The 22,761-nt window shown below is 38.9% G+C and overlaps 1 protein-coding gene across 1 annotated transcript in view; it reads left to right on the top strand.

Moving 5' to 3' along the window:
• Window positions 1-11,978, top strand: part of ST6GALNAC3 (ST6 N-acetylgalactosaminide alpha-2,6-sialyltransferase 3) — a 294,151-nt gene extending 282,173 nt beyond the window's left edge. Inside the window, exons 4-5 of the mRNA XM_042465669.1 lie at window positions 8,259-8,366; window positions 10,513-11,978. Of these exons, the coding sequence (XP_042321603.1) occupies window positions 8,259-8,366; window positions 10,513-10,699 (295 nt within the window). The 3' untranslated portion in view covers window positions 10,700-11,978. The remainder of the gene's footprint in view (window positions 1-8,258; window positions 8,367-10,512) is intronic.
• The last annotated feature ends 10,783 nt before the right edge of the window (window positions 11,979-22,761 follow it).

Genomic DNA, 22,761 nt, shown 5'->3' on the forward strand with positions numbered 1-22,761 from the left:
ATTTATATTTCCCACCTCTCCCTGTGGATCAAGGTGGGATTACAACCAATAAAATCAAACAATACATTTACACAATACCATACTACATAAAATAATCAATAAAATTACGCCAAAATACAGTAAAATCATTAACATAGCCAGATCTGTGTATGTACTATTGAATCAGTTGTAGAAAATTCTGTAAGATCCACTATAAAAGATCAGGTGGATAGGCTTGCCGGAAGAGATCCATCTTAAATGCCTTCTTAAAGGCTTCTATGGTGGTGATGAGATGGATCTCTTCCGGAAAGTTATAAGATGTTGCCATTAACTTAAAGTAGTACCGTGCACCCGCATCATATGTGGGCGCACTATACACGGCTTCCAGAATATGCTGGAAGCCGTGTCGGAAAGGCTTCTCCCACGCCCCAGCAGGAACAAGCCCCATTCTTTCTAATGGGGTTTGAGTTTACATGGTATTTCCCTTATGCGGCAAGGTCCGGAACAGATCTCCTACATAAGGGAAGGGCCAACTGTATATAGCACTATCTTTTGTGTCATGCAAAATGGCCCCCCAAACTATAAACCCCAGGATTCCATAGGATGTTGCCAAGGCAGAGGATTCAGGTCCTCTGGGAGAAATTTATTGCAACCCCTAAAGACCAGGCTAGTTGCCACATCCCAGAGGACTTTTTCTGAAACTGCTCCCAGCCTGTGGAATGGCCTGTCAGATGAGATCCATCAAATTACTTAGACCCTTTTTAAAAAGCTGTGAAGATGGATCTCTTCCAGCAGGCCTTTCCAGAATAAAGTCCTTGGCCATATAGTAATCACTCCCATACACCATGGATATTCTTGGTCTTGTTATAACACGGCTTGTGATTATTGGATTTTAAATATGAATTATGTAATTTTAATCTCAATGTGTTTAATTCTTTTTAAAGGGGATTATGTATATTATTTATGATTTTATATGTTTTTCGCCACTTTGATTGTTTTTACAAAAAGCAGGATACAAACAAAAGTTTTATTATTATTTATTTTTATAGTTAAAGTGAAATCATAAGGACTGAGCAGACAGGCCAGGAAATCAAGCTTTCCTGGCCTGGCGCTGACTTGGATTGGTCCCCTGGCTGGTGTAGTGATGGGCATATGATGGTTCTGATGCAATCTTACAATTCGGTGTTTCAGTTGGCCACTAAATTGCCTGCTAAGGATTCAGATTAGTCATGGGAAAGATTTGTTACAAAATGGTGCTTCTCCAAATCTATCCTCCAGACAGGATGCCCAAGATGCCTCGCAGCTGTTGGACTGAGCAGATCTAGGCCAAGTTCTTGCCTTTGTAGGCTAACAAGCTAAAATGATGGTTCATGTATATTTGGTTCTGTTTTTCCTTTTTCATCACCATTTTGGAAACAATTATAGCACACTTACCCATGTTTCGAGTCATGATATACACATGCAGATAGGTGGGCAGAAATGCGTAGAAAAACAGGTCCAGTGCATAATATTAATAACTAGATATTTCAATACAGGACAATTATAAAACAATCCAAAATGTAGGGTTTTTAATGTGTTATAAATGCACCCAATATTGTAAACACATATGCTATTTACTTTCCTTATGACATGAATTATAGCTGGATTTAACACAATTTAATGTGCAGACATGTCTTCTTTAGAAGAAATTGTTTATTGAAAAATGCATGGTGCTATTTTTAGCAGTACTAGTGTTATTACAACTTTGAAGAGTGGCAGATCTATTGCTTATCCATTCCTCAATATGTTTTTGGAGAATGTTGTTGATGATACTTAGAGGCTTTATGACCTTTTAGGGAAGTTTAAAATTGTTTTCACACTTCCAACATTGTCTTCATTAGCTTGTCATAAACAAGTTTACAGTATTAGATGGAATTGCAAGGTGTTAAAAATCATCCCACAGTTTTGCTGTATTCCTTCATTAGCTGAAGAAAGAAAGGTAAAGTCGAAAGCAGAGTTCTGCTTTAAACAACAGAATTTGTATTCTGTCTTGACTAACATTTCCCAGGGAAGGTATCTGAGACTTTACTTGTCTGTTTCTGTTTATCTTGCCATGAAGTATATTGATGAGAAGACTAAAGTCCTATGTTGTTAAAACAAGACATAAAATATTGATTAATTCTTTTTATAAATTCCTGTTTGCTCCTGAGTATAACAGCTTTTAGATGGTACTGTCAATAGAGTACTTTCCAATAAACCTCCATTATCAGCAGACCCCTCTTTCTTCATAGTACTTTGGAAAAATGCCTAATATTACCCTAAACTGGTTGCTTTAAAAGTCCATAGTAGCACGTTTTTGTTCCTGAGGAAGGAACAAAATTTAGGGCCCAAACAGACAGGCCAAAATAAAGCTGCTTTGGGTCACTGTGGAAGTATGCTGTTTAAGTGACACATGCATCTTAAGAGGCCAGAAGCTGCTTAGGACTGGAATGTGGCTTTGGCATGGCTTCCATCCTCTTTGGACTCGTGCAGCATTTAAACAGCTTACCTCCAAAGTGACCTGAAGCCTGTCTGTTCAGGCCCATAGTTATGTCAGGCAGTACCTGTCTTCTGTTCTTACACCAGAATTGGGTTGAGAATTACAGGTGGAGTATGCCTTATCCAAAATGCTTGGGACCAGAAATGTTCCGTATTTAGATTTTTTTCAGATTATGGAATGCCTGTATTTTTATACAGTCAGCCCTCGTAACTCATGGATCTGAGATCCGCGATCTTGAATATCCGCAGAGGGGCAACCTCTGTTGTTTTTAATGGTGCACATGCCTTCTGTGAGAACAGAAGACAGGTACTGCGATAACGGAGGGCCCACTGTATATACATAATGAGAAACAGTGACACTGGAGGGTGACTGAGGATCTGTAAAATGGCAGGAATTCAAGTGTACTGCTTGGCACAAATCCATGCCTCCCACCATTTCACAGATCTTTGCATCTCTCTTCAGTCATGTCTCTCTCCAGCCTCACAAAATACAATACAGCTATGTATGTAACTCAAAAAGTTTTGGATTGTGAAATATTCCACATTTTGGAATTCTAGATAAGGGATACTCAACCTGTACAAGTGGAATTGGGAGTAACTATTTCATGTGGCTAATAGAAGTGCTTTTCTGAGTGTCCATTGAAACTCGTGGGAATAAATAAAGAGGATGATCAAAGAAATGATGCTAAGCTGGAAGTTGTAAGCACTAAAGAAAAGTTCAGCCTCAGTGTGACTTTATTAAGAGTTCTCCCATCAAAGTGAAGGACCCTAATCTCTCACAGGTTTTCATAAAAGTAAGTCCCATTGTATTTAGTAGGACTTGCATGGTGATAGGACGATGGTAGAAGTAAAGGAAATAAAAATGCATATTCCAGTACTTAGCATGAGACAAGGCACAGCTTTATAAAAGAAACATGGCAATAACAGATGGGTTATCAAGACCAGTATGGTGGTGACTATAAATTACCATATTCTACAGATCTTGAAATGTTAGCTTTGAAAATCAATCCAATTATCCCAAATGTCAAAGATATGAAAATATATTTGTTAAATAGCTACCAGCACTAATATCTGAATTTGTTTAATTTATTGAGCTATCATTGATTAACTCATTACTGAAGATATTAGTTCTTGATATGGGATTTGCAGAGACTGACAAGACAGTTGTCACAATTGACCCTTAGGGTCACATTTTGTTATGTAGTGTCTCAAAGGTGCTCTTCTTGTCATTTGAAAGTTGCGTTCTGCCAGCCTTGATTTTTTTTCACCAGATAGAATGTTTCCCCCAGATATATTACAAAATCCATAATGTGATTGTTACCTGGGAATGATGGGAGCCCAACACATCTGTCAAGTTGGGGGAAAATGTGCTAAAATTGGACCTCATCTTGCAACCTTTTCAGTTCTATTTTGTCACTGGTTTGTGTTTCTCCTCCAAACGTTCCTCAATCCTATCTCTTTCATTGCTTCTCAACTATCCCATCTTTATTTCAGTTTTCCCTAATGAGAGACCAAGCCAAATATCCTGCCAAGCAACAGAGCAATGTAATCCATTTCTTCCAGTCCTAATCCTTTTCCTCCTCAGGACTTCTGATTTTATTGAATCTGCCAGAGAAAGTGCCATCCATTCTAATAAAGGCTAACATTCTAATAAATGCTAACATTCTAAACCAAGTAACTTTTTAGAGTATAGGATTAACTTCTGCATAATCAGGCAATCTAATGAGTTAATCACTATACAGATTTAGCATGTTAATCTTAATGAACACTAGTAATTTCCAAGCTCTATCTCAGACTGTGTGCACAGATAAATGGATGATACAGTATTTAATGCAATCTGTGAACAACCTTTCCCTCTTTCATACTAGAAATCAGTGTTGTCCAATAAACCTAAACGGTGGAAGATTCAGGACTGATAAAAGAAAGTGCTTCTTCAGGCAGGGCATATTTAAGCAATGGAGTACATTATTTTATGTTGCAGTAATGGCCATTCACAGCTTCAAAAGAAACTAGAATAATTCACAAATTATAAGGCTATCCTGGCTACTAGTTGTAAAAATTATATATTGCCTCTTAGAGGGCTTAACTTATAGGGAACCTGAGCAGCAGGGTCCTATTGGACAAATGTCCTAGTTGTGGACTTCCAAGGTACCAGGTTGGCCACCCTGGAAACAGAATGCTGGAACAGATAGTCTCTTGGTTCTCTCTACTATGGTGATTCTTTTCTTCTTCTCAACCTAAAGCAAACTGGGATTTCTATACTAAGCTATTGTTTGTAAGCTAAGATTGATCCTGCTCATCTGACTCTCAGAGGAGATGCTTTCAAATGAGAAGATCCCTCATGAGCATCTTTTCATTTGTACTGTCTTGAATGTAAGCCATGTCATGGATACACCACCAAACACATCAGCAGCTTCTTATTTGTAGTTGTAATAAGCCCTGGGTTTGCTCACACACAGCTAGCAATCATGTGAATGGCGAAAGTGTCTAGTAGGAACACAGAGCAGGCTCCACTCTACAGGATCTACCCCAAATTAACTAGGACATTATTTATAATCACAGTCATAGCAGTTCAAAAGTGCTTAATTGTAATGGCTCCACACTAATGGAATCTTAGGCTTTGTAGTTTGCTGAAGTCATTAGAGTTCTCTGCTAGAGAGCTCTAGTCCACTCCCCTAAAATATAGCATTAGCAGAAAATTCTGAAGTACCTCACCAAACTACAAGTTCCAGTATTTTGTAGGATGGAGCTATGCCACTGAAAGTGGCATCAGCTTCTTCACTCACAACTAAGCATTTGAAGAGGGCTGAATTTCCAAGTTTTAATCCAAAGGTACATAAGATCATCACACTATTATCTAGTTAAAGCACTGAGAAATTACTGAAGCTACACTGGGGTTCTATATATTCATGTCACATTTGTAGTTAAATAGCTTATCATGATAAGAGAGGGCAAATGATGGCCCTCTAGTCTGGCAGTTCCATGTCAGTGGGGCTGGCAAATCTTGTTGTGAGACTTCAGTGGAACTTTACAGGATGCTGAACACTATCCTTTTAAAAAAAAGATTCAGCCGTTCCAATAGCGCCCTTAAAAATCAGAGTAAACTCTTCAGCAAATTCATCATGCCAATAAAATGGAAGCCCTCAGCTGCTCTTGCTCCCAGCATCCCCAGTCAGCATAGCCAATGGAGGAGGAATGATGGGAGTTCCAACTTAACAACGTCTGTAGAGTGACACTTTGTGTACTTCAGTGATGACATGTATGTTTCCACCTTTTGCAAATTTATTGCCCAATCTTATGTATATTTACTCATGTTTTTGTGTGCCTTCAAGTCATTCGTTAACCGAAGGCAATCTATCACAGGGTTTTTCTGGGGTTGAGAGAGTATCACTAGCCTAAGGCTACCCAGTGGATTTCTATGGCCGAGAGGGGAATCAAAGGAGCTTATCCTACGACTTAATAAATCGATTTACCTCTATCTGTCTTAAAGCTTAAATCGGGTGGCATCCTGATGTTATCAGAAGGTTTTTGCCACCTGAACACAGCCCAGGTTCATCCCCACTTCCAGGAGTGCTCTGGCAGACATTTCCTACCACGAATTATGCAGTCGAGTGTCCTGCATTTGGGGAAATCACAGGGGTCATGCCGCTCGATTTAAGCTTTAAGCCAGATAGAGGTAAATCGATTTATTAAGCCATGGGATAAGATCCAGACTCTGGTTTCCAGAATTATAATCCAACATTGAAACCTCTACACTGTGCTGGATATCTATAAGTAAGCCCAATTATGCTATATGGAACTTAGGCCCTGATGTGTGGCACCATTTTATGTTAGATCCAGTCTTGCCTGGAGGGGTCAGAAAGGTGGTGCTTGGGAATCATAGAGCTGGAAGAGACCACAAGGGCCATCCAGTCCCACCCCCTGCCATGCAGGAACTCTCCGTCAAAGCATCCCTGACAGATGGCCATCCAGCCTCTGTTTAAAGACCTCCAGGGAAGGAGACTCTGCTACACTCCGATGGAGTTTGTTCCACTGTCTAACAGCCCTTACTGTCAGGAAGTTCCTCCTAATGCTGAGGTGGAATATCTTTTCCTATAGCTTGCATCCATTGTTCCAGATTCTGTTCTCTGGAGCAGCAGAAAACAAGCTTGCTCCCTCCTCAATATGACATCTCTTCAAATAATTAAGCAGGGCTATCATATCACCTCTTAACCTTCTCTTCTCCAGGCTAAACATCCCCAGCTCCCTAAGTCTTTCCTCATAGGTCATGGTTTCCAGACCCTTCACCATTTCTCAACATCCTTTTTTAATTGTGGTGCCCAGAACTAGACACAGTATTCCAGGTGAGGCCTGACCAAAGCAGAATAGAGTGACACTATTATTTCCCTTGATCTAGACACTATACTTCTATTGATGCAGCCTAAAATTGCATTGGCCTTTTTAGCTGCCGCATCACACTGTTGATTCATATTCAACTTGTGGTCTACTTGGACTCCTAGATCCTTTTCACATGTAGTCTCATTCAGCCAGGTGTCCTCGATGCTATACCTGTGCATTTCATTTTTCCACCCTAAGTGCAGTACCTTACATTTATCTGTGTTGAATTTTATTTTGTTAGCTCTGGCCCAGCTTTCTATTCTATTCTATTCAGGTCATTTTGAATTTTGATGCTGTCCTCTGGGGTATTAGCTACTCCTCCTAATTTGGTGTTATCTTCAAAATTTGATAACTATGCCCCCAATACTATCATCCGTCATTAATAAAGATGTTGAATAGCACTGGGCCCAGGACAGAACCCTGTCGGACTCCACTGGTCACTTCTCTCCAGGCTGAAAAAGAGCCATTGTTGAGCACCCTTTGGGTTCGGACAGATAATCAATTACAGATCCATGTTACAGTTACCTTATCTAGCCCACATTTTACAAGCTTGTTCGCAAGAATGTCATAGGGAACCTTGTCAGAGGCTTTACTGAAATCAAGATATACTATATCCACAGCATTCTCTTCATCTACCATGCTGGTAATTTTATCAAAGAAAGAGATCAGATTTGTCTGGCATGACTTGTTTGTCTAAAACCCATGATGACTTTTTCTGATTATGGCATTGCATTCTAGATATTCACAGACTCTCCGTTTTATTATCTGCTCTAGAATTGTTCTTGGTATTGATGTCAGACTAACTGGACGATAATTGTTGGGATCATCTTTTTTCCTCTTTTTGGAGATGGGGACAACATTTGCCCTCCTCCGGTCTCCAGAAAAGGAACTCCTGTTCAATGGCAATAGTGTTGGCCTCTGGTGTCCATCAGAGTGCCTTCTTGCCTCTCACTATTTTGCATATACATGAAACTTCTCGAATAATTTGTAGCCTACAGTGAAAGGCTTTAGTTGGCTCAATGTTGCTGTCTTGGTTTATTGATGTGGCTTAATCATATATTTAATTTGTTTTCATGTTTTAATTATATTTCTGCTTGTATTTTAGTTTTGTTTCTGCTAGCGCTATCAAGTGCAAATTAATGCAGAAAGGTGGAATATGGATGGGTGGATGGATGGATGGGACCACAGGATTAGCATATGGTATTTCTGTTCCTGGCTAACCTAGAAAGCCAGCATGGAAGGAGAGCTATAGATAATGCAAAACAACAAGATATTTTTTGTTTATTTGTCAAGTTGCTGAATGCTGTTTTGTGCCATGTAAAAGATGATGTGCTTTTGAGATAGTGAGTGCAATTTCTCAATGCAGTCTGCTTTGTCTTTTACAGAATTCAGTCAGGATCCTATCTCAGCACCGGTTGGTTTACCTTAATTCTGGCCATGGATGCTTGCTACAGAATACATGTCTACGGGATGATAAATGATACCTACTGCAAGTAAGATCACAGGAAATTATTTTCATGCATCTACAATTCGGATGCCTTGTCAAAATTTCACCATTCATTTTAATGCCATAAATCCAAGAAATGGATGACAAAGTCATCTCCCACACCCCATCCCAGCAATCTGTATTGATGTGGCACTTTATTGTCAGTGTATTTAGTCCCCAGATGGCATGTGGTATTGATTAAATAAAAGCATTTACAAAAGTTTAATGTCAAATGTCACAAAGAACTTTTAAAATCAAAGACTTTCTGCCAAAGTGGAATGAAATGGGGGAACAGGAAACATTTCTGTTTGCTTTTGAACAGCTCTTGTGCTGAAGAGTGTTGTTCCACCTAAAAAGAACAAATCTATTCTCTCCTAGAATCCAGCAAACAGATAGAAATAATAAGAACTGCTTTGCTCTGATTCAGCTCAGTAAATCTGCCCATGGAAGCAGACACACTTCCATTGATGTACTGTATCACTTAGCATATCAGAAACCATAGACCTAAATTAGATGTACATAAAAATGCACATTGGAAGGTACACCTGAATGTAGATGCTTTATATTTGCATGGCATCACTTTGCTTTCCACTGTTTGGACACAGTAATTAAAGGGCAATTGTGGAAGATAACTGTTGGAAAATTAATTTCCCCAAGAATAAGAAATACAAAAATATCTTGCTGTTTGGCTACAACATAGTAGACAGAGTGAGCTGTTTGTAAGTTATTAATGACAGAACTGAGCATCAGCATGGTATACTGGTCTGAGAGTTGGACTGGGACACTGGGAGCCCAGGGCTTGAATCCCCACTCAGCCATGGAAATCCAGTGGGTGACCTTGGGCAAGTCACACTCTCTCAGCCTCCAAAGCTGGAGTCTGGTGAGTTTGCAACAGGGAAGTTTTTTTTAAAAAGCTTGGAATTGCCTTTTTGAACTACACTCCCAGAAGCCCTGCCATCATGGTAGCTAGGGGATTGTGGGAGTTTAGTCTAAAAATAACACTTACAAAATTAGAGAAGCAAGAAAAATTCTCAGAACTGGCCATCTGATTTATTTAATATTCATAGGTGGGATACAGACCACCCAAAAAGGTCTCCCACTGCCCTGGTTTGCTCCGCAAGGGAGCCGCAGTGGACAAACCGTGCAGCTCCGTTGTGGAACAAAAAGAACCCACAAAAAGCGGGTTCTTCTTGTGGCGCCTTTGTGAAGCCGCAATGCGCCAATGGTGCACTTACGGCATCACAGAGGCTAAGCGTCCGTCACATCAAAATGGCGGCGCCCATGTGTACAGGGCGCCGCCATTTTGACGTACGGAGTACATACTAGGGTTAAAGAGTGTCTAAATGGTGCACGCTCCCTAACCCTAGTATCGCCTCCGGCACGCTACAAAATGCAAGTACTGTATGTATCGCACCATAGACAGCAGAATGGACAGCAACTGTTGAAACCATAACTGAGTGATTGTGTGTTAGCATAATTGATAACACTGGACCCAATGTGGCAAAACCTATTGCTCTGTGGACTCACACTGCAGACTTCCTCAAGCAATCTTACAGATATTATTGATGGACATGCCCATGTGATAATCCACATTTCAAACATGATATCTGTATTCGTTGCATTCATATATGTTCTAGTATTACAGAACTTGTAGGGGGAAATGCTGTTTGTATTATAGTTTCCATGGACTATTGACTATGCTGGTTGGGGATTCTGGGAACTGTAGTCCAAATAAGTGACCCACTTTCTCCCAGCAAGCTGTGATTGTAAATGTAAAACACATTAGGTATGCTGGGTATGATGAGTCCTTATGCCTAAAACTGTGTACGTACAGATAATGTTTAAAGCAGCTCTGTAACTGTGTAGACTTAAGGTTCATTGCTATACTCATGAATATTTCTACTACCTTTTTGACAGTGTATATTTAACTCACATTTCATAACACTCTCTCTCTCTCTCTCTCTCTCTCTCTCTCTCTCTCTTTCTTTCTTTCTTTCTTGTCCCATTGCTTTTACTGTGCTTTGAGGCTGTGTGTGCCAAGAGATTATTTGTAGCCCCACAAAGTAATTTTTCCAAGCTATAATACAGATAGGTTTGCAGTGAATTCATTGATATGTTACAAAAAATGTATTTCATTTTTGTCTTTTTTCCAGGTCAGAAGGCTTTAGAAAGGTTCCTTATCACTACTATGAACCTGGAAGAGATGAATGTGATGAGTACTTCCTGCATGAAAATGCACCCTATGGAGGCCACAGGTTTATTACAGAAAAGAAAGTATTTGCTGAATGGGCTAAGAAGCATTCAATAATATTTACACATCCCAACTGGACAGTGTCTTGATGTTAGTTCTCACAGTCCACCACTAGTAGTGTTATGTTCCATGCAAGGCAAATGATATTTACAACTGCCTTGATTGTCTCTACCTAGGTACTGGCACACAAAATAAACAAGATGATTCTAATCTAGGACAAGATGAAAAACCTACCAACCCACAGAAGACATAAATGCTTCTTCTGTCTTTCAGGATTGAGATAGAAAAATTCATTTTTTATTTTTTAAAAGGCTTTTTAAAAAATAAATCCACATGAAAACAGTTTAGTTTAAAGATGATAATGTTCTTAATATTCTGACTATTTGGGAAATTTCTATGAGTACTTGAATTTAGCTTGTATGGATCAGCTATGTATGTGATTTGGATGTTTGTTTTTTAATGCAGGTGTACAAATTCATCATGGAAAGATTAGAAATGGGCTGAGTAATATTCCTGAACTCCAGTTAGTTTCTATACAAGAGCATTTTGTATGTCTGAAGCTCAAGAGTGATTCATGTGCTGTGAATGACAAGCTGCTTTCATAGCAGTGAACAATTCAGATTTTTTGGATGTTGACTCAAATTCTCTTGTCATTGATCAACACAGCTACCTTCTGCACTCAGTTATCCACTCTTTTTGTAGCAGAACTTTTATTAACTGCTGTACATGATCTTAAGGAAGGTCTGTCAGCCTGATTTGAAATAGTGGTCCCAACTCTCATACCTCTTAGATGGTATTGGGCACTGAATTCTTTGTGGTCTTGAGTAGTTTGGCTCAATTCTCTGCCTCAAAGTCTCCATGTTTAAAAATGGAGATTCCATCTACCTCACAAGGACGTTGGGAAAATGAGTGCACCTACAGTGCTTTTTCAATAAGTGAAGTTTAATTTGTATTTCATGTACTTACTTATGGGATTCTGACACACATTCCTCTGTGTTTTGTACTTGAGGAGCATTGAACCCACAGAGTGAAAACAGTGCTTTGAAATGTTGGTATATTCACTCCTTCTGCAGCATCTCAGTGTTACTGGTTTCTTCTGACGGTTCTTCTCACAAAATCATCGCTTTTATGGGTAGAGCTCTGGAATGTTTAGTACGTGCCCATTTCTAACTAAAGTACAGTACAGTGGCCCCTTGGTATCCACTGGAGTGTGGTTCCAATTCAGGACCCCCTTTGGATACCATAATCCATGGACTTTCAAGTCCCAGTAAATACAATGGATTGTTAAAATGGTAATCCTTATATAAAATGGCAAAATCAGGGTTTGCTTCTGATATTTTATATATATATTTGAATATTTTCAAGCAGTAGATGCTTGAATCCATGGATAAAGAATCCGTGGCTATGGAGGGCTGACTGTACATTCCGATTTATCCATTAGCACCAGTACTGTATAAAATACTAGATAATGAGGCCAGCAAGAGTAGTATTATAAGTTTGTAAAATGCAGGGAAGAGGGCTAGGGAAGTTATTGAATCTGAGTTTGGAAAATGAGGCTTCTGCTATATTTCTGGAACTATTTCAGTTTATACCAGAAAAAGTGGGTGGGATTTTGTTAAGACTTAATGTTTAGACTGATTGTCTAATGTTTGTACTCCAAACAATATATTCAATTCCATATCATGTCAAAAGAGTCCCTAAGAATGGGACATCAGAACTACAGCACTGTAACATTACTGCTAGAACTTGAAAAGAGGTTTATAGACTCTTACATATGTAGAATCCTCAAAGAGCCCGAAGAGCCACCAGACATTTTGCATTGCTCAACTGAATCATGAAATGGCAGTAGCAAAATCATATTTTTACATATAAGTATTTGTATAAGGATTGTACTTCATATTGTATATTTGTATATAGAGGTCTATATTTTATATGTCTGCAGTGTATACATTTTCATTCCATCTTCTTCATTCTTAAGTGCCACCTTCTTCTAGTTTGGATTTGTGCACATCATACTGTTATATCACTTTACCGCCAGGCAGGTGTGATAGAGGTAAGCTCTCGTTCTTTACCCAGTAGTTTCTCACTTACCTCTTCTGTTCTATTTGTGGGCTTGTAACTACCTCACAGTCAACACAAAAAAGTTCCTCTTTGTTCAGCGGGCAAGAGTTATAACAGAAAGTGTGCACAAACCTTGGAAGGAAAACATCACTCACCAGCAGCACGATTGAGTTTTCTACTTTTGTTATTGTTGTTGCTCCTCCATTTATTGATCTCACTGGGTTTTTTCCTGAGATAGTTTTCTTGTTTGCCAATTCTAGAATTGTCCTCTATTTCTCTGTTGGTCTTTCCAGAGCATAGTATTTTTCTCTTTATTCCTCATTCAACTCTATCTTGGTGTGCCTTGAATGGTAGGCATATCACAGTGAGAATACCATTAAGATGCCACACTAAGATTTAGGAAAATAGGGGCAAATGAACAAACATACATCAATATTATACTAATTAGGGGTCAGGGCTATTGGTGAGGATGCTAAGAATACTTTTTTAGAGGATACTAAGAATACTCTTAGAAATTCCTGGTTGACCTTCGGATATCCAGACTGTCTTGGGATGGCAGATTGACTGTTAAATCACTTTCAAGCCTATGGAGTGGATAATCCTTGAATCTAATATGACATGTCCAGAAAAGGAGGTTCTAAAACTCTAGTTAGTATTAAACCAGAAGTTATTTCATTGGTGTCCATGTAGGAAAAAAAGCATTTAAAAAAGAACACATTTTGCTAACCATCCCTTATTGGTGGTATGCAAATTTATCTAATCGTACTATTGGGGTTATCTTCCATTTGGACTAGTTTAGAAGCTGCGGTTCTAGGATTGCATATAGCCCTTGGTCCAATTTTGTGTGCTTCTCCACTTGATTTCAAAATCTCTTTGCAGAAGATTGCTTCAAACTTCCAGTAAAAGTCATGTGTCTCTCCTTGTAGTTGAGGGGAGGTTGAGAGGAAGAAAGAGGGAGAAAGGGAGGTCATAGAGAAAGATGGAGAGGGAAGGGGGTGGGTTAGAGAAAGAGAAGAAAGGCAGTAACAGTTTTGATTCTGCCCTTAACACCACTGGCTTTAACATCTGCCTTTGCCAACATACAGTTCTCATCAGATTACCCACAGTTGATGCAGTTCTCCTGGTTTGTAGTCATTGGTTTGTAGATGAAATGACAAAGTCCTAAAAATCCACTAACCATGCCCACTATTTGGAATGGAAATGGAGAAGGGAAAGATTAAGGCTACACTCCTATGCACACATTGTTGTTGTGTCTTTCAAGTCATTTCCAATTTATGGTGACCCTAAGGCAAACCTATCATAGGATTATTATTTTTAAGAGGGTCTGAGAATGTGTCACTTGCCCAATGTCATCCAGTGGGTTTTCATGGCCAAGCGGAGAATCAGACCCTGGACTCCAGGGTTGTAGCCTAGAGCTCAAACTGCTATACCATACTGGCTCCCCTTATGCACACATACCTCAGAGCAGGTCTCATTGAACTTAATGGACTACTTCTGTGAATATATGCCCAGGTTTGCTCTGTCAAGTAGTTAAAGCTAGAAATTCAGTAGTTTGATTTTAAAAATAAAAATAAAAATGGTTGACCAGAAAAGATAAAATAGGAAATTGCCTTTTCCCTCTTCTGTCAATGAGACAACTAAAAGTAATTTAGGACACCTTTACGGCTTAAATGAGAGAGCAATTTGTAAGAGCAAGTGCACATCAGAAAAAAAGAAAGAAATGAAACTGGAGAAATTGAAAGCAGAAATACAAGAACTGAAAAAGATAGATAAGAAAAATAGTAGAAAACATTAAACACAAATTGGATAGGTCAAGACTAGTCCAAAGCTAACAGATATATCCAGTGACATCCATGGCATACTTACAACAAGCATTCAAATAATATTGACTAGAATTATGTATGGAAGCTACATCTTCATAAGTGGATTTACATATACAGGATTAGAATTGGGCACTTTTGTAATGTTTGTATCCAATAGAGGGCTGCTGTTACATTAGTATGTAGCAGAGCCAGCAAAGTGACCACTGCAATGGGCCGACGGACATCGGGCACCAATGTACATCAGGCATTCCTACCAACGTCCTGATACACATCTTTTCAATTTACTAAGCACCTCTGCTACTAAACTGAATAAAGTTGCATTAAGTAAAAAGTGATACAGGATTATGGCATTTGTACTTAAAACAAATATTATAACATAGAAATATACTTGGGAAAATAGTACAGTAGTTCAATTGTTACAGTCAAAGAAGTCAACCTATACAGTAGTAGAAAATGAGAAACAGAAGAGGCAACATTTATGAAGAAATTATAAAAGAAATTGTTTCTACACATATCCACTCAGAGGTAACCCTGTTTAGTGGAAGGTACAAACAGAATCCTTCAAATCAAGGTTATTGTTAAATAAGAATTATAAGGTTATTGTTATCATAGAGAAAAGGCTTTGCAACATTCTAATAAATTGCTTATGTTGTGGAGACTGAGGAAGCATTTGATATAAATTTCTTAAAGTACTGAAGATGTTTGGAGGAAGGGATTAAATTTTGAAACATTGATTAATCTGTTGCACCATCTGTGATGATTATGATTGATGGCCAGCTACCAGGAAAAAAAAATCTCCCCTAAGTGTGGAGAAGTCAGACACAGCTGCTAGTTTGCTCTTTTGTTAGCCAGTCTATATACGAGTATTTGTGCCTAGGGTGTGCCATCAATAAATTGTTAGTCTGTATAGTGTTTCTCCCACCGCCATGAAGCTTTCAAGGCTAGTTAAATAATTCGGACTATAGTGTTAATCTAGCAATATTACATTTCCTTAAAATAAATATGGAATGTCCCATGAAAATCAGCAGTATGCCAAGTGAGAAAACCTTGCTCTTAAATAACTGAAGACAGTATTGTCAAGAAGCTAAATTAATGAATAGTAATGAAAAATGAATCAATCTAGAGTAAGAATTAGTGACCTTTATAAAATTTGAATGATGTCTTCATCATTGTAATACTCCAAATTACTATGCCACAGAAGAAATTCTAAGAACTTCTAAAGGTGCATCTACAATTTAGAAATAATGCAGTTTGACACCATTTTAAGTGTTGTAGCTCCATCCTGTGGAATCTTGGGATTTGTAGTTTTACAAGGTCTTTAGCCTTCTCTGCCAAAGAATGGTGGTACCTAACAAAATTCCAAATCCCAGGATTCTGTAGGATGGAGCCATGGCAATTAAACTGGAGTCAAGGTGCATTATTTCTATAGCATAAAAGCATTCTTAGGCGGGTTACAGACCACCTATTTGGGGTGGGCTGTAATTGCCCCTTTCCCCGGTGTATCGGGGCCTCAGTGGCTAGAACGGCAGCCGCTGAGGCCCCGATCCCCGCTTTTCAGCTGCGGGAAGCAGCAAAACGCCGCTTCCCCGCCAGCCTGAAAAGGGGTGTCCTTGGGGCTTCAAGCCCAAGGACACCCCGCCGTGGCGGGGGGGGAGAAGGGCCGCTTGGCCCCTCTCCCTTGCTCCTGGGCGCAGCCATCTGGCTGCGCCCAGCAAAGCAAAGCGGCACCTCAAACCAGGAAGGAGCTCCGAAAGGAGCTCCTTCCTGGTTCGCGCAAAGGGCGCCCTAGGCCCCTGGCGCGGAGCGAGGACGTCATGTCCGCGCCGCCCCGTGTGAGGCGGCGCAGCCGTGACGTCCTCATGACGTGGCCGTCTGAACAGTACCGCACCTCCCTAACCCAGTACACACTCCGTGCGTACAATGGCAGTCTATAACCCGCCTTAGTCTATGTACAAAGTTCTCATGAGAGTACTGTAATCATAAGTTATAGCAGTTGATACCACTTTAATTGTATGGCACCTTTATGGGATAGATTTTTAGCCCAAGTCATAAGTGAACATGGTGTCAACTGTTTTGTAGTGCTAGGATGATACTGAGTTAGGAAATGTTGGGATAATTTTAATGCTCGTATAAAAGGATGGTAAGATTGTTTTATGCCTATCCACTAAGGACAACAGGCGTTGTAGAGGCTGGGAATTCTAGTGATGTAAACTTTAGTAATGAACATTTTACCATATATCCTGGTAAAATCCATGTAAGAGGCAGTTCTAGATGGGTTTCATATATGCTTGAAATATATTTAATCCTCAACTGCTGAACCTGACTACTGTCTGTAAGGTGTTGAATGGTATGGTTTAGGTTAGTATGCTTATTAAGGGGAGATACCATACTATTTTACACTAGCCATAATAAACAATTATAAAATGCACTAGAGGTTTTTTTTTAAAGAAATTTATAAACTGCAGAATGATTTGAAGCATTTAGACTTTTCCAGTAGATGAGCTTGTTGTTGATTATAATGGCTCCAGTGACCTGTTATTAAAAAGATCCTGATGCAACATTTCTTTCAAAGTTACACAAAAGGCGAAGGGAAGACTAGCAAGTTAACTACGACACTGTAATGAATGTATTTTGCTGGCTTCCATAGGTTTCTTATACCAGCTGAAGGAAAGCTACTTTAGAAACCTGGCTCCAAGCCTTATTCACAGGGGTGCCAGTGCCCTATTAAAATTAGTCTTTAGCAAACGCAGCATAAATTTGCATGATTCATACCACTGAACCAAGAGTGTGGTGTGTGCATGTATGTGTGGTAATGATTTAATAAAACAATTGCGTTGTGTGGAAGCAGAGTATTATTCATCTGTGGTAGAATGTGGCTGGATTAACAGTGTGTTGCAACAAAAGCTTTTCTTACCTTGTATTCTATTCTGGAAGACTCACAAGGTAGTCTTCTTATAAAAATACTCTGCATAGTATATTTTATGCATATGGGTTGCATATGTAGTCACATGTCTAGGGATTCCCACAGGGACAATTCCCTATTCAGAAATACTGAAGTTATGATTGTTTATCATTCTAGAGATGAATATTGTACAGGAAATGAGAACAACACACCTGGGGATCTATGATTGCAGGATTCATACAGTGTCACCTGCTGCTTTTTAGAAAAAGAACATCATAGCTGAAGAAGGAAAATGTAGCTGGCCACATTTCCTGGCTCCTGGTTTAAGGGTCCTGGCATAGGTTTTAAGAATCCAAAGTTTCAATATCAGTATAGTGGTGGAGGAGCTTAAAATATTTAATATTTCTTTCATGGTTTGTTCCTGTGGTGAAAGCTGGGTAGCTACATGTCTCCTGATGCTTTGCAAGGTGGAAGAAAGCTGGCTGCACATCTGATGAGGGCTGGTTGGAAAAATACCCTTGTATTTTTTGTTTCCTTGCTTCCACCTCTTTCAGTAATGACAGCAAAGACAAAAAGAAATGACATTACCTGATTTAAAAATAAAGAGATGTATCCAATTAGTGATCAATGATACTACAAACTGATGTGTTCACAAAACTTTTGGTTTCCCATCATTGGAAAAAATCCAGAAGCAGCAGATTCTTTCCCCCTCCCCAGCCCCTGATCGTTGAATTATAGATAAATAAATGTGCACAACTCAGAATTTGCATTTGTGAAAAATGTGCACAAGCATGTTTTAGTCAAGGATATAAGATTGGGTGCATTATGAAAAAGTATGCATATTTGGAAAAATATGTACTAAAATATGCATGGATCTTCATGTGGTCAGAAAAGATCTCACAACCTGATAGCTAGCAAAAAAAAAAAAAAAAAAAGGGGGGGGGGGGGGGGGGGGGGGAAAAAAGAAAAAAAAAAAAAAAAAAAAAAAAAATTTTAATATCTGTGTTTTTCAGAAGGATTCAAGCAAGCACATGACTAAACATCTTATAAATTTCTGTTAAAAATCCAAGTGTTATATCTCAGCCTTTCTCACAATTTTATGATCAGGTTTTTACTTGAAGTGAGCTGAAAAAGAGGTCTGTGAAGACATGGGGAAGAGAAAAATTGGGATTTGTATTTCTCTTTTGGACAGCAGAGAAGAAATGATGGGGCTTCGGTTAATGGCAGGGAAACTGATTTGTGGATATGTTCAAGGGAAATAAATTGAATGAGAATTGACTGGAAGGGAGAAACCTAAGGTGGAAAAATTGGAAACCTGAGTGTTTTTAGGATAAATTAATGTTAAGAATTGTGTTGGGTGCATATAGATACGGAAATGATATGGTGTTGTTTAATGTCTGGATCTCTGATCTTTGGGCTTGGCTACACAATTTAAATATTCCTCATTATATCAAAGTAGAATGTGATCCCTCCACACATCATTTGGAGGAATTTGGGCATTTGGGGGATGGATTCTTCAATCTCCACAGAAAAAGGAATCATGGCTTTCACTGGAGAATCTGTGAGGATGTGCATTATTCAATGTCTGGCCATCCTTTCTTTTCATTTGCATGGCTGTGCATTTCCAGCTGAAGGAGGGCAAATAGATACAAATTGCTGCAGGAAAATGAAGACAAGCATTGCTGCAAATGTGAGAAAATCTACACCAGTTCGCCTAATAAATTTACATGTAGACTAGCTCATTGTCTTGGACGAGTAGCTTTCCCCTTATTCTGCTAGTTTGCTTTCTGACTGTAGCAGCAAATGTGATGTCAAATGCATAGTTGGGCAGGGGGCAAAAACCTTTCATCCTCTAGGTTTCTGGAGCTCTAATCCCAGACATCCTAGCCAGCATAGCCAATGGGACGGTACTATGGAAGATGTGATCCGAAATATCTACATGGCCAAAGGCATCCTCCCATTTTAGGGTTTAATATTTAAGTCTTAGAACCATATCTATGTTTTCTTTCTCATTCAAGAAAATTGATTGAATGTATTCCAGCCAGCATTCATATTCCAAGTGTAGCTAGCAAATTTACAAGCATGGCAATGTCATTCCTTATTGCTAATTCCCAGTACATAGTGTGTAGATGCCTGCAGACACTGGCACTTACTTTTGTGTAGGTTTATTCTGAATAAAGATTCATAAGAATGCACTATTCCCCCCAAGCAAGTCTACTTAATATTTCACTGTCCATTCAAAACAAAGAGGAGCACACGTCAGCCCTTTCATTTAATTAGGTATTGGATTATAACCTAAGTATAGTCAGGAAGAAATGTGGAAAATTATGAAACAAATTATGAGGATACTGATGTTCATCAAAGAGAAATGGCTTTTAAACTTGGGCCGTCTGTAAAGGAGACCTTCCATGAATTATAAATGTGGGCTTCCTAAAGAAGGTAAATATCAAAAGAAATGTATAAAACTAGTTCATAGTTTAAAAAAATAGTTTCTACTGTTATCTTGTAGATAGAACACTGTTGATGTTAAAAGTGTTCCAGCTATTTCTTTATACCTAGTCCTCCAGCATGGGTTAACATTGTTGTGTGTTTTGTTCCATAAATTAAAGTTGCAACAGCAGGACATGACTTTTAAAAGCTATCGCCCACCCTCAGTTTGACTTCACGGCTTGAAATGTTGCCTCTTTAGCAGATTTTTTTTATCTTTTATGTCTTGAAGGATGCAATGCTAAGGTGACTTCCAAACTTCCTGAAGACTATCTTGATGAATAAATAGCTAGATTCTATTTGTTTCCTATCCCATCCCTGGTGTTCCATGAAGCCCTGTTGTCTCCTTTTAGCTTCATCCCATCTGTCCTAGAATTGCTTTCCTTTTTTCAACACAATGCTAAATAAATGTGAGGCAGCAGCTGGAGAACTAATGGCATTTACCATGCATTTATGCAATGTTTTCCAAGGGGAAGATGCCTTAGGATTGGTTAGCTCCTTTCATATTACCCACATAGCCATTTTTCCCTGGGGTGGTGTTGCCCTTTCCTGTAAATGTCTCACAAAATGTGGGAGATGTTGGCCCCATGCACATATAAAGCAGGTGTGTCATATTTTAACTGCAATGGAGCCAGAATTCCTCTCCTGCCTTGCCTTATTGCCCTGCAGTCCATCAATACAGAAAAGAGATTTTCTTTTTTTAGGCAGGAAGATAGGATAGAAAAAAAAATCTGGCCTCACTCATAATGGGAGACACATAACAACAGTATAACAGTCTTAAAAAGATCATACACTAGATACTCTCCCCTCTCATTTCTGATATCAGTTTTTGTCCCATCCTTAACATTAACATTTACTCTGGGGCTTTACTCTGACTCTGCTCCAACACCAAAGTTAAAATCTTGCGCCTTGGCTCAAAGTAAGGGGGAATCAGTAGTGATGGAGGCAGCTCACAAGATCAAGTGAGCAGAGCTGTACTTGACTCACTCCTGTTCATGTGTTCATAACCTTATAGAACAGAACATGCCAGTACATGGAACATAACAGGCCTGTATCTAAAGGAGGTACATCTGAGAAAGCTGGTCAGACAGACAAACAGACAGATAGGCAGACAATTTCAGTCTGGAAGAACTTGAACATAATATGACACAACAAAAAGATTCCCAGAAAGAAGAGAAGCATTTGTTTTTAATACAAGGGGCTATGGTGTTGATGATGTGTGCTTCCGAGTCGTTTTTTACTAATGGCTACCCTAAGGCGTACCTATCATAGGGTTTTCTTGGCAGGTTTCTGCAAAGGAGAGTTTCCATTGCCATCCTCTGAGGCTGAGAATATGTGACTTGCCCAAGGTCACCCAGATGTTTTTTATGCTCTAGCAGGAATTGAACCCTAATCTCCAGAGTTGTAGTGCAATGCTCAAACCACTACACTACGCTGGCTCGGGCTATACAGTGGCCAAAAGTGAATTGATGCAACCAATTAAAGACAAAATTAGGTTAAAATTAAAGACAAAATTAAAGATGTTAAAGACAACAAAAATAATAAAGGAGAGTTATTATACAGTTTTACTGAAATAAGCTGTAGGCCTATGATTTCTTCCATGCAAATACATTCCACTGATATCAAAGGGACTCATATGACTTCAGAAATTTAGGTTGCTTTCTTACCTACACTGTGTAATAGTCATTTTCCCACTCATTGATTTACAGGACTAGGTTTTATTGCTATCCTCCTTTCTCTGTTTTGTTAGTGTATACATTACATATGCAACCCAATGTGTGTCTTTTTAAATTGCTAATATGAATTGTTAACAGAAATTATTTACAAGTCTCAATTATGTTCCTACATTTCTTTGAAGTTTTCCTAGTGCTGACAGATGTATGCATAATAGATTTCCCTTCAGAATTTTGAGTCACATACTATCGGCATTTTGACATGTACTTTTGACATTTTGCCATTTGCCTGTTTTCTGTTTGTCAGTTATTTTGACTTCCACTTTCAATATTTGTATGTATTTTTGTTTGAGTTTTTGTTTTGTTTTTTTAAAAAAATGTGCCTGGGATATTTTAATGCTTAAATAATAAAAGTATACCATCTTCTTTCAGACGTTCTCTCTTTCTTTTCTCTATATTAGTAACATTATGTAGAACATAATAGCAGCTATGTTGGTAGATTATTAACAGCATTATGATACCTGGAATAACATCCCAAAGCCATAATCAGAACATCAGAAAATTTGTGTTTCTCCAATACAGCTTCCAGGATCTCCAAGCATGGCCAATGGACATTCTAGGGGATTCTGGGGATTACAGTAAAAAAAAGTAACTTTAACAAACTTTGGTTGTAGGATACAGTGTGGCTTGCCCTCCAAGGTCCAACCTTAGTGGAAGAGAGCTGCCTTTCTAGCCACCAAACAAAACCCCACCCTTGGACCTTTTGTGACATCAGAACTTCAGTTCTGGAGAAGGGGAACAAAAGCATGCCAGAGATATGGAAATGGGTATAACAAGGGAGGTTGACAAGATTCACAGCTCTATTGTCTTCAGGCAGAACCACAATACAGCAGCAGATCTATGCCAGCTCTGAATCACATCCTCTAAAGAAAACAGGCCAGGAAGAGAGGCAAATGGCAAAAACGCTGCTAACTCCCTCACTTCTTCCATAAAGACAGCAACATTTTGGATTAGTTATAGGTAGCCATGCTGAAGCTATCCAAAAAGGCAAATAAGATTGTTAATGTAGATGACAGATTGGAAAACAATGGGATTCCTAAAAATAATTTGAGAGTCTTTCTATGTGTCACCTTTACATATGTATAAAACAGTTCTACTCAATTGGCTTTTCATGCTTCTGCTATAATGTACAGCGTTAATCAGAA

The sequence above is a fragment of the Sceloporus undulatus genome, chromosome 4, assembly GCF_019175285.1.
Source record: "Sceloporus undulatus isolate JIND9_A2432 ecotype Alabama chromosome 4, SceUnd_v1.1, whole genome shotgun sequence".
Classification (NCBI taxonomy): Eukaryota; Metazoa; Chordata; class Lepidosauria; order Squamata; family Phrynosomatidae; genus Sceloporus; species Sceloporus undulatus.